Source organism: Canis lupus, chromosome 24 (assembly GCF_048164855.1).
Source record: "Canis lupus baileyi chromosome 24, mCanLup2.hap1, whole genome shotgun sequence".
In the NCBI taxonomy this organism is placed as follows: Eukaryota; Metazoa; Chordata; class Mammalia; order Carnivora; family Canidae; genus Canis; species Canis lupus.
In genome coordinates, this window is record NC_132861.1 from 50,205,826 (window position 1) to 50,223,433 (window position 17,608).

The 17,608-nt window shown below is 37.0% G+C and overlaps 1 protein-coding gene and 1 long non-coding RNA gene across 5 annotated transcripts in view; one reads left to right on the forward strand and one right to left on the reverse strand.

The window, feature by feature from the left end:
• RBM44 (RNA binding motif protein 44) overlaps window positions 1–17,608 on the forward strand; it is a 40,791-nt gene that overhangs the window by 4,431 nt on the left and 18,752 nt on the right. For 3 of the 4 annotated variants that reach the window (XR_012016829.1, XM_072796865.1, XM_072796866.1), the window contains exons 2-9: window positions 7,293–7,383; window positions 10,464–12,055; window positions 12,292–12,350; window positions 13,892–14,068; window positions 14,564–14,747; window positions 14,842–14,864; window positions 14,997–15,081; window positions 16,961–17,075. Coding sequence is in view for 3 of the 4 variants with exons in the window: in XM_072796865.1 (XP_072652966.1) it covers window positions 7,311–7,383; window positions 10,464–12,055; window positions 12,292–12,350; window positions 13,892–14,068; window positions 14,564–14,747; window positions 14,842–14,864; window positions 14,997–15,081; window positions 16,961–17,075 (2,308 nt within the window). In the remaining variant the exon portion in view is untranslated. The remainder of the gene's footprint in view (window positions 1–7,292; window positions 7,384–10,463; window positions 12,056–12,291; window positions 12,351–13,891; window positions 14,069–14,563; window positions 14,748–14,841; window positions 14,865–14,996; window positions 15,082–16,960; window positions 17,076–17,608) is intronic. The other variant, XM_072796867.1, reaches the window with a different exon arrangement.
• The window catches only part of LOC140616283 (uncharacterized), a 49,172-nt gene that overhangs the window by 3,314 nt on the left and 28,250 nt on the right, over window positions 1–17,608 (reverse strand). The gene's annotated exons all lie outside the window — the stretch shown is intronic.

Below are 17,608 nucleotides of genomic sequence, written 5' to 3' on the forward strand. Positions count from 1 at the left end.
GTGCCTGGGTGGCTCAGTTGGTTAAGTGTCTGCCTTTGGCTCAGGTCATGATCCCAGTGTCCTGGGATTGAGCCCTGCATGGGGCTCCCTGCTCAGTGGGGAGTCTGCTCCTTCTCTCCATCACCCCACCCCACCTGCTCTAGAGTGGGGGAGAGAGCAGAGGGTGAAGGAGAGAACTTCAAGCAGATTCTGCACTAAGCAGGGAGCTCGATACAGGGCTCCATCTCATGACCCTGGCATTGTGACCTGACCAAAATCAAGAGTTGGATGCTTAACAGACTGAGCCACCCAGGTGCCCTGGCATCTGTATTTTAAGTGATTCTTGTATCAGACAAGTTTGAGAAAGACTCTTGTGCTCCCTCTGTAGTCTCCTGCCCCACTTCTGGAAATCACTTCTTGTAATGTGTCTCTCATATTTTATAACAGCAGAGACTGGTCACCTCTATACCCTCAACACTAGCATATGACTTATATTTTAAAGAATGATTCTCTAGAGAAGGGTATACATTTCTGAAACTGGAATGTAATTTCTTGATAATAGGGTAGGTATATGTTTAAAATCATTAGAAACTTACAGTTTTTCAAAAATGGTTTTAATAACTTGCACTTTCTCTAGCAATGTTGTTATAAATTCTTGTTTGTCCACATCCTCACCAACACTTGCTGTTATTAGTCTTTTTTTTTACATTCTAATGAATGTGAAGTGATATGTTGGTGAGTTAAATTGCATTTCCCTGATGACTAATGATGTTGAACACTTTCTCATATGCTTAAGAGCAATCCATATGCCTTGTGTTATATGTGTGTGAAGTAATATCCAAGTATTTTATCGCTTTTTTATTATCTTTTTCTAAATATATATTTGAGTGCATTCTTTATATAATTGGGGTAAGAGTCCTCTGTTGGATATATAAATTGTGGATATTTTCTCCCAGTCTTTGGCTTGTCTTTTCACTTATTTAGTGGTGTCTTTTGATGAGGAGAAGTTTTAAATTTTTGTAGAAGCTCAAATTAACAACTTTTTAATTAATGCCTTTCATATTCTACCTAAGAAATCTTTGCCTCCCTCAAAGTCATAAATATACTGTACATTTTCTTGAGAAAATGTACAGTTGATTTTTACTTTCAGAAATGTGATCTATCTCACTTCTGTTGTCATATATGATGTAAAGTGAAGGGTCCAGGCACTTTTTCTTTATTTCAGAAATCTAACTATGTTGACACCATTATTTTAATTTAAATTTAATTGGCTAGCATATAGTGTATTCTTAGTTTCAGAGGTAGAGTTAAGTGATTCATCAATCTTGTATAATAACTCAATACTCATCACATCAAGTGACCATTTATTGAATATGCCTTCGACCTTCCTTTCCACATTGAACTGAATTAGTGCCTTTCTCAAAAATCAAGCTACTCTCTGGGCTCTTATAATTTGTTCCTTAATCTTTTAGCCTAAATACTACACTGCAAATATTGTGGCCTTATAATTAATAAGTCTTGAAATATATGTCATTTAATTTTCTCCTAAATTATTTGGCTTTTCTAGGTTCATTACATTTCCATATAAGTTTATGATCAACTTGTCAACTTCTATAAAAAAAAATCCTTCTGCAATTTTGATTGAGATTGTGTTCAATCTGTAGCTCAATTTGTAGAGAACAGATCTTAACAGTATTGAGTCTCTTGATCCGTGAACATGGTATATTTCTCCTTTTATTTAGTTCTGCCTTAATTTCCTTCAGCAGTATTTTGTAGTTTTCAACATAAAACTCCTATACATGAAACTCTCATTACATTTAAACACCAAGTTTGTAATGTTTTTGATGTTTTTCTAAATGATACTTACTTAAATTTTTTATTTTCCTGATGTTTGTTACTAGAATACAGAAATGCACTTGACCTTGTATTTTTCAACCTTGTTAAGTTTACTTATTAGTTGTAGTAGTTTCTTTGTTTTTTTCTCTGTGCATTATCATATGATCTGTGAATAAAGACACTTTTATTTTTTTCCTCCAATCTGTATGCCTTTTATGTTTTGTACTAAGACCTCTATACATGAAATAAACAGTAAGAGAACAAATGTCTTGTTTTTGACAGAAATTATTCAATTTTTCACTATCAAATATGTTAGCCATACAGTTTTTTGATAGATAGATAGATAGATAGTTAGTTAGTTAGTTAGTTTGTGGTTTTTGTAGATACCCATTATTAGATTGAGGAAATTCCATACTGTTTTTTGTTTGCTGAGAGTGTTTACCATGAATAGGTTCTGAGTTTTAACAAATGTTATAAAATTCTTTTTCTGCATCTCTTGGGATAATAGTGTGATTTTTTTCTTCTTTACTCTCTTACTGTGGTCAGTAACCAACTAGTTTTATATGTTGCCAGATTTACCTTGCAAAAATTTATTTTAGGATATGTGAGTGTATGTGCATGAAAGCTGTTGGTCTTTTAATTTTTATCTTGCAATGGCTTCAGATTTTGGTATCAAGATTATGGTGGATCTATAAAACATATTGGGAAGTCCTCCCTCTTCTCACCTTTCTAAAGAACTTTGGTTAAAACTGAATTCTGCCTTTATTTCTACCTTAGGTGGTGGATAGAATTCATTAGTAAAATCATCTGCATCTGGAATTTTCTTTGAGGGAAAATTTTTAATTACGGGTTTAATTTTCTTAAAGAGATATGGGACTATCTAGATTGTTTATTTCTTCTTGAATCCATTTTGGAAAGTTGTGGTTTTTAAGAAATTGTGCCTGACTTGTAGAATTTATCAGATAATGTTGTTTATTATGTTCTCTATTACTTTAATGTCTGTAAATTCTGTAGAAATACTTCTCTTATCATGCATGATATTGGCAATTGTGTTTGCTCTTTTTTCTTAAATGTTCTGTGAAGTGTTTACAAAGTTTGTTAATCTTCAAAAATCTGAAAGTATTCATTGTTATCTATTCATTTACTTTTGTTTCATTTACCTCTACTTATTTCCATCCCACTTCGGGCTTAATTTGTTTTAATTTTTCTAGTTTCTTAAGACAAATCATTGATTTTAAATCTTTTTTCCTTTCTGGTATAAGCTCTTAAAGCTATACATTTCTCTCTAAGCACTACAGATTTTGATATGTTGTATTTTCATAGTCAGTTGGTTCAAAATATTTTCTGATTTCCATTGTGAGATTTTTTTTTACACGTGAATTATTTACAAGTGTTTTGTTTAATTTCTATGGGGCGTCTGAGAGGCTCAGTCAGTTAAGTGTCTGACTCTTGATTTTGACACAGGTCATGTTCTCAGGGTTGTGAGATTGAGCCCTTTGTTGGGCTCTGCACTGGATGTGGAGCTGTTGGAATCCTCTCTCCCTCCCCCTCTGCCCTTCTCCCACCTCTTTCTCTGTCTGTCTCTCTTTGTGTCTATCAAAAAATGTTTGGGATGTTATACTTTTTATTATTCTTAATTTACTGTAGTCAGAAAACATACTCTCAAGCATATGAAAGAGTCTGGCCATAATGTAGTAACAGAGACTGAGTTTATCATGTTGCCATAAAACAACTTGAAAACTAGGCCATGTGTATGAAACAACTGGACAACAGGCAGCATAGGGCTGTGATTTCTGAAGGTAAGAAAACAGACAACAGGAACCCTCTGGTAGGCTCGCTGCCTACTTACCTGTACCATGTTTGCCAGATCAGTAGCGGCATACCAGCTACCATGGGGTGTGCTATCTTGCTCAGGCAATGAAACCACATTTGGTTGAGCGCTGCAGTTGGAGTCACCACCTTCTTAAACTCATGATAATCTGTCATCTCCAAGATCCATCTCTCTTCTGCACAAGTATGAGAGTTGAATGGGATGTGGGATCACAACCCTTGCATCTTCAGGGTCTTTGGTGGAGGCACTAATCTCTGCAATCCCTTCAGGGATGTGATATTTCTTTGATTTACTATTTTCTAGGTAAAGGGAATTCCAATGCCTTCCATTTGGCTTTTTCCACCATAACAGTCAGGGAACCATTGTGAGGATTCTGCTATCTGTTAAGTATGTCTTTCACAATGATGCATTCTGAAACTAGGTCCCCAGACCCTGTGGAACCACAGCAAAACAGACCCGAGCTAAAAGTGCATTCATCATCTGACCTCCATAAGTCCCTACTCTGATTGGAGGGCTGGGCCACAGTGACATTTTGGATCTACTAAAATCAGAGTCAGTTCAGAGCCAGTGGTCTGATTATTTCCTTTTCCCCAGTATACACTTAGTCTGGTAAAAGGCTAACCTTTTGGGAAAAGCTAGGAAAAAGAGATTAATAGTTTTCATTTTTAGTAGTGTATTTTAGGATCCTTCCTCAAGAGGACCCAGCCTCTCCTTCATTGAGAGGATTCTGAGTCTGTAAACTGGCACATGTCTGGAAATTGATTGAGGTTCCAGAATGCTGTTTTTATGATTCAGGTTAGAGTTTTGTTCACTTGGCTTAGAACTTTCCTGCCTATGCAGATCAAATAAAAATTTAGAAGGCTTGATAGGAATTGATATAGGATAGATCTTTGATGGCCTTTTCAATTTTTTTCTATGAGTGGTTCTCTGCAGCTTTTTCTATGAGGTTTTTTATTTAAACTATTTTCCTAGAAAATTGCCTATTGTCAAATTTTCACTTGTCAGAAGTGTATAATGTTTTTACAAGTACTTTTTAGAAACCTCTTATTCAGATGCTTTTCTCACTGCTAACTTGTTTCAGTCCTTTCTTAATGAAATTTGTCTGATAGTTATATACTTTATTTTTTCAAAGAATAGCTTTTGGTTTTAGTTACCTCTTTTATTCTTTTCAGTTGGTCACTTCTGCGTTTGTTTTAACTAATTCTTTTTTTTTTTAACTAATTCTTTTTTTGATATAAATACTTCAGATCTTTTCTAGATTCTTGACTGTTTATTAGCTCATTTAGTTAGAATTATTAACAAGCATCTAAAATTGTCTTCTTATGGTTTTAACTTTGGCCTGGTCCCATATATTTTGGAACTATGTTCCAAAATGCTCTCATGGTCATTAATTTGTTTTCAGTTGTTGAAGTTCATGCTGTTTATTAAGTAGCTAGGTCAGGGTTCAAAGCCAGACAGGATGTCTCCATGAAGTAAGCTCTCTGCCTTATTTAATAGATCCTTGAACAGCATAGGTTTGAGCTGTGTAGGTCCACTTAAATGCAGATTTTTTTTTATACAGTACTGTAAATGTATTTTCCTTGTGGAATTTATTTATTTATTTATTTATTTATTTATTTATTTATTTATTATAAATGTATTTTCCTTGTGGAATTTATTTATTTAGAGAGAGAGCACGCAAGCAAGTGGGGAGAGGGGCAGAGGGAGGAGAGAGAGAATCTTAAGCAGGTTCCATATCCAGTGTGGAGCTCAACACGTGGCTCCATCTCATGACCCTGAGATCATGACCTGAGCCAAAATCAGGAGTTGGGCGTTTAACTGACTTGAGCCATTCAGGTGCTCCCCCCTTATTAAATTTTTAATAAGGCTTTTTTTTTCCTCTACCTTACTTTATTGTAAGAATACAAAATATTAAAAAAAAAAATACAAAATATAGGGCAGCTTGGGTGGCTTAGCGGTTTAGCGCTGCCTCCGGCCCAGGACCTAATCCTGGAGACCCGGGATCAAGTCCAACATCAGGTTCCCTGCATGGAGCCTGCTTCTCCCTCTGCCTGTGTCTTTGCCCTTCCCCCATGAATAAATAAATAACATATTTTTAGAAAAATATTAAGAATATAAAATATAATACATGTAACATACAAAATATGTGCTCATCAACTGTTTAGGTTGTTGGTAAGGCTGCCTGTCAATGGCAGGCTATTGTTCAGTTTTGAAGGAGTCAAAGTTACACATGAAGGCTCAGCACCTCTAACTCCTGTGTTGTTCAAAAGTCAACTGTAATGTCTTCTCATTGTAGCCCAGGGTGAGTGAACTTAGATGATTTGTTCAGGATCATTAATTGAAATAGTTCATTAAGAATTACAACAAAATCAATTTCTTTTCAAACTCCTCAGAAACCTTTGTAATATCTGATCACCAGAATTTCATTGACAATACCCTTAGCTTTTTAGGGGCATAGACAGTAAAGATAACTAGGAGCCAGAAGGCCCAAAGTGATTTTGTGTGTTGGCTAGACATTTCTTCTGCTGGTCTCCTATGGGGTCAGGCATATATCCATTGGGGTGCCTTGATTTTCCTGTTAAGTGACCAGCTTGGACTAACTCATGAGGCAGCTGGATTCAAAGAGTCCTTGTCAGTGACTTTTTAAAAACAGCTTTATTGAGGTATGTTTTACTCCATTCAAATGTACAGTGCAACTTTAGGAACTTTATCAAGTGATGCAACCATCACACCATAAATCAGCTTTAGAACATTTTAATCCTTCTAGTAATATCCCTTAAAGTCATTTACAGTAAACACCTCTTTCCATCCCCTACTGGAGGCAATCATTATTCTACTTTCTATCTCTATAAATTTGCTTTTTCTGCACATGTCACTTAAATGGAATTGTCAATATGTGATCTCTTGTCCAACTTCTTTCATTCAGCTCCCTCGTTGAGATTACTCCATAAGATCACATACCTCAGTAGTGTGTTCCTTTTGTTGCTGAGAGATGCTCCATTGTATGGATGGGCTTTAATAGGTCTATAATTTGTTTTGAAACATTTTTGATCTAGGTTTGATATCAGTGGGTCACACTGAGCCCTTAATACTCTGCTTTTTGGATTAAGACTTTTTTTTTAAAGATTTATTTATTTATGATAGACATAGAGAGAGAGAGAGAGAGAGAGAGAGAGAGGCAGAGACACAGGAGGAGGGAGAAGCAGGCTCCATGCCGGGAGCCCGACGTGAGAGCCGGACGTGGGACTCGATCCCGGGACTGCAGGATCGCGCCTTGGGCCAAAAGCAGGTGCTAAACCGCTGAGCCACCCAGGGATCCCCTGGATTAAGACTTTTTTTGATGGCCTAATATATTGTTTGTCCTTTAGTGTTCCTTGGAAATTTTTAAAGAATGTGCCATATCTGTTTATTTTTTATTTTTTTAATATAATAAGCCAAACCTGGGTGCCTTGTCTAATATAATCTATTACTTAGCTGTCGGTTTATGTGTTTACAAAAGTTATTCAAATGTTCTACCAGTTTTATCAGCCCTCTTATGTTAGAATCTCTGATTATAATTGCCATTTTGTCAAATTCTTGATTTTCTAATAGTTTTTTAAACGTAATACCAAGTATGATAATAGTTCGATATTTATCTCTCTTCTAGTTTGCACATCCTTGAGAGATGCAGGCTACTGCAGTGGTGGAGATAACTTCTGGTAAAGGCTCCCAATACAATGGAGAAAACATCCAGAAAGGTGAGGGGCCAGGCCAGTGGGCTTTATTCTGGATGGAGAGAGGTACTAAATGGATTTGGTACCTAGTTACTTCCCCCTCCAACATTGCTATTTTCTAAGCCTTCCTCCTAGTTAGGTGATAAGAGTCAGTGTGTTTTGAATTGGGCAAACTCACTCCAGTGATTTCTGGTGAATATGGGCAGCCTACACGGGATTTCTTGGGTAAATGGAGATGTAGGGAAGAAAAGGTGAGCGAGAAGAGCAGGTTTCTCTATTCAGCCAGGACTTTAGGAACTGGCATGTACGGTAGCCTTCAGGGTGCTAAGTGGAAGATGGGCAGGTTGGCCTCTGCTACCCAAGTTGTAGATGTTTTATCTTCACCCAAATCTGAAATTTCTTTCTCTGTGGTAATGATAGATGAGAAGACACGAACTAACAAGAGCATGGAAAGCAAGATGACTGAGTTTTCTGTGTTTATGAATATATAGGATTTTTTTAAAGATTTTATTTATTCATGAGAGACACAGAGAGAGGAGGGGGGCAGAGAGAGAGAGAGAGAGGCAGAGACACAGGCAGAGGGAGAAGCAGGCTCCATGCGGGGAGCCCGACAAGGGACTAGACCCGGGGTCTCCAGCATCAGGCCCCTGGGCTGAAGGCGGCACTAAACTGCTGAGCCACCTGGGCTGCCCTGAATATATATGATTTTAACACACACAGGATTAGAATAAAATATGGAAGAACACTTTTATAAATCTGTGGTAGAGAAGACCAGAGAGACAAAACCCGGAAGTCAGAGAAGAAAAGACTGATCCACTTGACTAATCTTTAAAAACCATGGTGTGGGGCAGCCCGGGTGGCTCAGCAGTTTAGCGCTGCCTTCAGCCCAGGGCCTGATCCTGGAGACCCAGGATTGAGTCCCACATCAGGCTCTCCGCATGGAACCTGCTTCTCCCTCTGCCTGTGTCTCTGCCTCTCTCTCTCTCTCCTCTCTGTGTATTCTCATGAATAAATAAAATCTTTAAAAAAAAAAAAAAAAACATGGTGTGATAAGATTTTGGGCTCCCCGCAGGCAGCCTACTTCTCCCCCTGCCTGTGTCTCCGCCTCCTCTCTCTTTGTGTCTCTCATGAGTAAATAAATGAAATCTTTAAGAAAAAAAAAAAAAAAAGTTAAAAGATAAGCAGTAAACTAGGGAAAAAGTCACTAGTATTTTAAATATGAAAAACAAAGAATTAGTACCCAGAATACATAACAAACTCCTATACAAATCCCTAAGAAAAATAGTTGAATTTTAAAGTGAAGCTGGGGTAGCCCCAGTGGCTCAGCGAGCGGTTTAGCACTGTCTTCATCCCAGGGCGTGATCCTGGAGACCAGGGATCAAGTCCCATGTTGGGCTCCCTGCGTGGAGCCTGCTTTTCCCTCTGCCTGTCTCTCTCTCTCTCTCTAATAAATAAAATCTTTTAAAAAATAAATTAATAAAAGTAAAGCGGGCACTGCTAGCCTTAGCTCCAACCCCGTATTTTTAACAGTTTATCAGATATTCACATGTGAATGTTTATCTTTGACCTCAGACTCCACTTGCTTGGAACCAACACCTCATTATCTCCTCCCTCACCTCCTTTGCTCTCCCTCTACTCCTCTTCATGAAGTGCCTATCTCTTTAGCTTCAGATATTCCCTTTCCACTGTAATACCAAGTTGTAAACCTTAGCATTATCTCAGAATGATGTCCATGCAGGTGGTAGTCATGAAATCAACTTAGCTGATTGTGATCAGCTTTTTTTTTAAGGATTTTATTTATTTATTCATACATTGGTCGTAGAGTAGTTACTGTTTTGTAAAATTTTTAGTCACAGTCACTTCTGTGTATATACTGGATCTTGATATAAAATGGTTCTGATTATGTTCTTAGTCCAAAAATTTTGAAAGCCATTCTCTTTCCCTGGTCTCCCATTCCTAATCAGCTACTGAGTCTTGTCAGTTATGGTGCTTTTCTACCTGTCCCTGCTTCTTGTCCCACTTCTGTACTCAGTCTCCCCTTCCAGCCTTTATTCTGGGGCATATAAACTTACTCCATTCCCATGACTATCCTTTCAAGAAGCTTTCAGTAGTTATTGTCTTGGAGTAACAGTCAAACTCTTAACACATCATAATGTTCATAGCTCCTGTCATTTCCTTTGAGCTGTTTTACTCCAGCATAGTTTACAATTTACTGAACATTCTATCTTTTTTCATGTAGCTAATTTTCTATGTGTATGCTATTTGATTTGCTTAAAATAACTATTTTGTTTCAAAACACTTTTTAAATATAGTTTTCTCTGAGGTTTGTTTCTCCTTCTCAAGCTCATTACCTCCTCATTAACACAACTCTGTCAGCACTCTTCAACTGTATTGTACTTAAGTGTCCTTTTCTTATCTGTGACCCTTATGAAAGCTGTAAGTGTTGGGGTGCAGTGCCTGTCTTCTTTTCTTTGTCTCTGCAGTGCCTAAGGCTGTCATTAGGAGGCACCCAAAGATTACAGAGTAGCTGCCTTATAAATAGTTAACACCTTGCCATTGAAAGAGTTCAAGAAGAATCTTGGCTATTATCTTAGTCAATGGGGCTACCATAACAAAATACCATAGACTGGGTGGCTTAAACAACATATGTTCATTTATTCACAGTTCTGGAGGCTAGAAGTCCAGATTAGGGTGCCACCATGGTCACGTTCTCCATAAGGGCTCTCTTCCTGGCTTGTGGATGGCTACCTTCTTGCAGTATTCTCACATGATGGAAAGAGAGAGTAAGCTCTCTGGCATTTATCCCATCTTGAGGCACTTAGCCCATCCTGAAGACCCCATCCCCATGACCTTATCTAGCCCTGATTATACCTCGAAGGCCCCATCTCTGGTTATTGTCACACTGGGAGTTAAGGCTTTGACATGGAAATTTTGAGGGGGACAAAATTTAGTCCATAGTAGCAACCATAAGGGATATTTGTCATGCATGGTGTAAATCTATTCCTATATTGGGAAGAACTTGATTAGATCATGTCTCAGGTCTTTTCTAATATTTAGCTTCTGTAATGTTAATGCTGTCAACATTTTCTTCTTTTTTTAACCAGATGAGCCTTCTGATCCTAAGAAAGAAAATTTATTATCTTCCAATGGTTGTAACGAAGCCAAATTGACTTTTCTCGATGATGACTGGGATTCCTTGGTACTAGAACAAATAACTAATGACGAAGACGTCAGCAGTACTGAGCAAATGGATTTATTGAAGCCATCTTGTACTGGGACTCCAGATTCTAACAGAGACAGTAATCTCTCTCAGGCTAGTGAGTTCAAGGATAGTATTGACTGTGCTTTCTTGAATGAAACATATTCTATACATTATTCAGAGTCAAAACTAAGTGAAAGTCTTATTCCTTTAAATTCAGAATTAGATTCTGAAATGCAGAAAAGAGAAGGGGTGTTTTTTGATATTTTGGAATATCAAGGTAATAAGATAATTGGCTTGGAAAGAACCTATAAGATTTCAGACAATGATTATAAAGAAACTGCTGAAGATGTGCAAAAGCATGATACAGATGAAGACTCACAGCAGGAATATCACAGTGTGGAAGAGCAAGAATACACAAGTACCCACTTATCTTTTGACCAAACAAAAGCATTGAACATACCTAATCTGGAAACTGTTGGATTAAAAAATTCAGGTTATGAATTTGAATGTGCTAGCAATCTAGAAGGTAATCATGTTAAATTGGAAAGTAATTCTAACATCTCTTTAGATTCAGTTGATGCTTATGGACAAGAAGATGCACCTCATGGCTCCAAGTTTCAGAATTCCGTTGTGTTAAGAGAATATCACGAACCAAAGCATGAAATGTATAAGGAACAAGAGACAAGTTTAATGTACCACACAGTCTTTGATGAAATTGTACTACGAAGTAGTCCCCTTGAGAGCCAGGAATCTCAGTCTCAGAATAGTTTCTTAAACCCTCAAAAAGCATTAAAAACTAAAACGTATACTGGCAAAATGAAATGTCAAATAATTGAAAGTAAAGATCGTTGTGGGAATGCAATTGTTGAGAACAAAAAGTCACACCACCTTGAAAATTCTAGCACACTACAACAAGACAAAGCTTTACAGATGTTACTCCAACCTTGTAAAGATTGTCAAACTTCCTGGACCTCTGTTTTTGATGACTCAGTAATTTCTGCCTGTGGAAATTCACACTGTAAAAGCCTACAAAATGCCCCTAATCCAGCCTTAGATTTTTCTGTTACTCTCCCGAGGATTGCAGTCAAAGATAACCAGGCAATAGAAGATAGCTCCCTGAAGGTTGCTAATGGCAGTAGCACAAATAAAGCTTGCTTTCACAATATAGAAGGAACACATCCCAAATTAGTGACAGACGCAGCAAACCGTACAGTCACAGTCAATCAGACAGTGGATGTTAGCACTGATTTTAGGGCTTGTTTCACAACCAGCAGGGCAACAAGTGCAAGATTTTCTGTAGCATCTACATCAAGCAATACAGAGATAACAATGATGAATAAAAAACGGCCTGGTGAATGGCCCAGTGAGAAACAGAGAAGCGTTGCTTGTAATACAGATTGGTCATACAGTCAGAATAATGAAGATGCACCAGGGACTGTGACAAAATCTCTCTCCGTTGACAGTTCAAAACCTAATGGAAATTTTCTAAATAAGGTAAAGCCAAATGTTTTGGTTTGTTGAATTAAAACAGGGGCTTCTAAGGCTTTTGTGAGAAGATGCTGGATGAGGGAAAAGTGAATAGATTGCTACCAAACTCTGTCCTTCTTTGGTGGCAGCTATTGCCACCAAGTCAATTAGAAATTGGGCTTTAAATTTTACCATTTTGGAACTCCAGATACAACATATGTTTGCCATCTATTTCAAATTTCATTTTAAATCATGTTTTCCAGGATTTCCTGGAATTAAGAAAAGCATCTGCTATCACAGACTTAAAGAAACATCCTGAAACGTAAGTCAGATGCAGAAACTTGCAGATACACATGTGGAAAAAAAATCAAAACCGTAGTTTGCTTTGTGTAGAGTGTTTAGCCATATGGAATAAAACTAAAAGGGACTTAAAAGAGATCATCTGCTTCAGCCATTTGCCTTCCAACAAATAAATATTAGGCTAATGTATAATATTAAAGCTTTTCAATTATTAAGATTCAATCTCAATAATTCCTTCAGAAACTCATGGCATCTTATTTTTATGTATCCAACCCAAATCTATACTGATCTATACTCCATTTTCCATAATTTGATCCCCTTGTAGACCAAAACAAAATAGCATCTTTAGAAAACTTACATATTTGAAGAAGTAAAATAGCTACTTTCACTGGAGTACTTTAATCTTGATTTTACTTCATCGTGTAATTTACTCTGCATCCATGGAGAACCTAGCCAAATTAGTATTCATGCTCTGAGGCCATTTACTTTTTCCTTCACTCATTCTTTATTCTCCTGATGAGTTTAATCTGGTATCCAGTCCTGTAAAATTAAGTAGAAGAGTTGATTTCCTATGGCTGAAGTGTTGAGAATATCTAGAAGTGGCAACTAGTAGCAAGGGAAGAACTACTAACCAACAGCTATTAACATTGAAGGAATAATAGTGATTTGAGTCTTTTTGATATATTAACAGTGAAATATTTGCTTGTAATAAGGACAGTTAAGAAACACATATGTACATTTTCTATTAAAGAGATAATGCAGGGGATGTGGGTGGCTCAGTCGGTTAAGCATCTGACTCTTGGTTTCAGTTCAGGTCATGATCTCAGGGTTATGAGCTCCAGCCCGGTGTTGGCTGGTACCCATCGCAGAGTCTACTTGAGATTCTCTGTCTATCCCCCTCCGCCCCTCTCCCCCTGATTCGCACTTCTGCATGCATGTGTGTTCTCTCTCTCTCTCTCTCTCAAATAAGTAAATAAATAAAATCTTTAAAAAAGAGAATACATTTAAGAGCCGTATCTATCCAGAACACTTATAACTTTAAAATATGTTGGCCAAAGCTTGATTTATGTTGAAAATCTGTTGATTATGGATAAAGTTGATTCTGTACTTCAGAATCCTTTTCTGAGGGGATCCCTGGGTGGCTCAGTGGTTTAGCGCCTGCCTTTGGCCCAGGGCGCAATCCTGGAGTCCCGGGATCGAGTCCCGCGTCGGGCTCCTGGCATGGAGCCTGCTTCTCCCTCTGCCCGTGTCTCTGCCTCTCTCTCTCTCTGTGTCTATCATAAATCAATCAATCTTTAAAAAAAAAAAGAATCCTTTTCTGATAAAAGAAAGTATAAATTGGAAATTGTTTCACTTCCTTGACTTCTAGAAAGAAATATTTACCTTTGACTTGACATCCTTATTTTCTGAGGATGTAATATGTTCCTACAGCCCTTCCATCTTAGTAGAAATTGATTTAAACTTGACAGGAAAGTGTAAGAAATTTAAAATCTCTTTGAGAGGCATGTCATGAACAGAGAAAAATATTTGGAATCTTACCTAATCCAGTCTTTTATTTTAAAGGGAATGTCGACTTTCTAAAGAGCCGGAGAAGAATTTGCCATCAAATTGCTGTCAGAAACTCATGCAGAGAGCCATCAAAGCAGAGTTGCACCTCTTAAATGTTCACTATCAGATGTGTCACCGCCACTGCACTGATATTTACAGGCTTGTAGTGGAAAACAGGGCAGGGGTCAATAGGTGACTGTTAATTTGAAACCTCTATCTTCTTAGAAAGTTATTACAAGCTTTAAATTTATACCAGAAAATTTATTGATTTTTATTTTTAAGAGGCAAAGTGAGGGGTAGATTGTTAACTGGGTTTGTTAACTGACACAGGAGATTTTAATTCCATGGGGAGGCAGCAAGATGTGTTGGGATGGTGAATCCAGTGGAAAGATCGACAGGGCATTTCCAGTGTGGTTGGAGTCCGTTGCAGAGTTGGCATGACATCCTGGCGCATTCTCTCCAGCTTCTATGCTGAGGGCTGCTTCTGCTGCCCCGAGAAGAACATTTTCTTTGGTTTTCTTTTACTAAACATTTCAAAGAAAAAAATCTGTAAAGACCTGGTAGAGTCAGAATTCAGCGTGTAGTGCGATGTAGTATAATGTAATATGATATAATGTAACATAATACAGTATGTGTTAAATGGATGACTTGTGCCTAAGGAGTTTTATAAACTTGACTTTTGAACAGGTATTTACCAAGTAATTCTACTAAGAAGGAATTAGCACCAGCACTGCTGTCTGTTTTGGGAGATTTAAAGGTTAGATATGAGAGTTTGAAAGAAAAGATAAACAAAGGCATGCCTCTGGAAGAGCTGCCCCCACTGGCCGTGGAGTCAAAGTTATTATCGACCTTGTCTGCGTTTGCTTCCACGGTACGTGTGTGTGTTTTAGAATTAAAATATTACTCCATTTACACAGAATGCATTTTTAACTAAAGGATTTGTCTTCCCTTTTCTCTCTTTCAAGCTGATGAAAGAAGAATCACATGTGTAAGTTATGGTTTCATCTAATGTAGAATTCATTAGCTCTTAAAAATTGCTTTATTTAGTTAACTTTAAATTTTCTGTTGGTCCTTTTTCAGAACATTGATAAGCTATTTAATGAAACATTTGTCTGTTTAGCTTTTCAGGAGCAGATCCTGAACTAGGTAATCCAAGTACATGTGATGCTGATGTCTCTTCAAGCCTAAAAAAGACACTCTCTCAAGTGAGATTTTTTTAAAAGTAGTTCATTGATGTAAATATGTAATTTTATGGCTTTAAGTAAACCGTAATTTTCAGAGGCTCTCACATCTTTCTTTCCACTCAGCTGGCTTTGTGTACTACCATTTGAGGGATATAAGTGGTTAGAAGGAACATGTCCTGATCAAACAGTGGACAGTGGTCTATGTTCAGTAGGGTGACCCATCAAACCAGGAGACTTCTGAGGATGACAGGCCGTGACATTAATGACTCACCATGACAGTAGGTATAGACCTGAACTGTCTAAGGCAGCCATGACCTAGGGCCACCAACATGCTGATCCAGTGTGCTTAAAGCTAGTCAGTCGTTATCTGCATCTCCTGAGGTAAAGAAATACCTCATTCATTTTAGACAAAGGTTTAATTCTTTCTTTATTGAAATGACAAAAATTTTAAATGCCTCTCATAGGTAGCTGTTCTTGGTCTCTCTTGTCACCCTCTAAGGAATTGTGTGTCCGGTGACAGTCTGTGTGAGGGCACTGTGCAGATTGTGAAGCGGTATAGAAACACAGGTTATATTCCATTCTGAGGTGAGACCGTGCAGTAGAAAAGCTGAAGTTCGTTTCTGTTTTCTGATTTTGGCCTCAACCCTGAGTTTATACCATTGGAGTAGTCTTAAATAATAAGATGCATTTCAAATATACTTTTCAATTAATAAATGATTAAAAGTCAATTATTTTAGCAAATCATGTATTCCATCGTCCTACATGTTAAAAAAAAAAAAACTCAGTTATCCACAAAGATGTAACAGATCTAAAACCAGATTTTTATATCCTCACATTTCTTACATAATTTGCTAAAACTTGTTCATTTAATAGTATGTAATGTTCTGGAGGATTTTTTTCATCATTCTAAGGTAATAATGAGATAGATAACCTGCTTATTGGGGGAGATCAATTATTTCTAAAAGTACAAGATGCACATACAACAATTTTTATATAATCTTAGTTTGGGCTCTAAAACAAAACCTATTATAATTTAGGATGAAATGTTGACATCTGACTCATTAAATTAGCAGATGATGTGTGAAAACCAGGATAGTATAGGGTAATGTTGCTACATTTCAACTACTTGTGTACCATCTTCACAGTTTCCTATAGCCATATATAACCTATAACATTATTTGCTTTGTAATTTTCTTTTTAAAAAAAGATTTATTCATTTATTTTAGGGAGAGTGCACTGGAGTGGAGGATGGGGGTGGGGCAGAGGGAGAGAGAGAATCTCAAGCAGACTCCCTGCTGAATGTGGAGCCTGACACAGGCTCAGTCCCGTGACCCTGAGATCGTGACCTGAGCCAAAATCAAGAGCCAGACACTCAACTGACTGAATTCTCCAGGCACCCCTAAATGATTCTCCTTTTTAAATTATGTGTAAAAAGTATTACATATGGGAAAAAATGTTACTTTTTATAAATAAAAGGTATATATAAGCACACATTAAGTATATTACTCTTAAAAAAAAAAAAAATAAGTATATTACTCTTAATTGTTAGGTATATTATTGTTAGTTGTTAAGTGAAAAATACTTATATGTACACTTCTGAAAATCATCTTAAGTACTTCCGGAGTGTATGTGTGCCACACTTTGCTAAATAATATAGTGTTGGCATACAGTCACTGTACACAGGCCAGGTTCAAATCCTTATTCTCGTTAAGTGTGGCTGACATAAAGGAAAGGAGCAAGTTATTCACTTTGAGTTGCTCACCTACAGAGAATGATTTTGCTCTGGTTGCCTTCATTGTTGTGAGGACTGAACAATGTAGTGAAGAGTGCCTGCCACAGAGTAACAGTGCAGTAACTGTTGGTCCGTGTTTACTGTTGTTGTTTTTATTTTAATCCTCAGATGTCCTTACTGTCTGACAAGAGTCCTCCTAAACAGGATGCATCACCCAAGGAAGATGGTTTAAAAAATGGTGACATAAATATAGACTTTAGTCAGCTGAAACTCGATGACAAAGGTCAGTGTGAAGATATAAGTCCTCTATCATTGCCCAAAAACAAATAGCAAAGTTTAAAATAGTCCTAGTGCCCAGTGATTAAATCAAAATAAATATTTTTAATTGACTGGATGGCATCATTCTGATTATGAATGTTAAGTATGTTCTTACTATATCTACTTAACCTCTATAAGATTACTTAATATATTTGGTAATGTTAAATAATAATACAGATTTATTCTTCTGGTTCATGTTTTCCAAACTAAAAATTCTTTCCTCTGTCCAGTTTGTATCTATGTAAATTATCCTTTGTTTTCACTTAGTCCTCTATGGGAAGAGATTATAATCATTCCCAAAAGATTATTAATTTGTTTTTTAATGAAATAGAGCTACAGTACTGATGAATCCCTTTTTAAAGGTGTTTACTATTATTCTGTTTATAAAAATGTGTCTCTTCATCAGTAAAGGATAATTTAAAAATCAGAAAAGTAAGGCTTATAATAAGCTAGGAATCTGTTTATTAAAACTGAGAAGCAGATTACTCAGAATAGTAT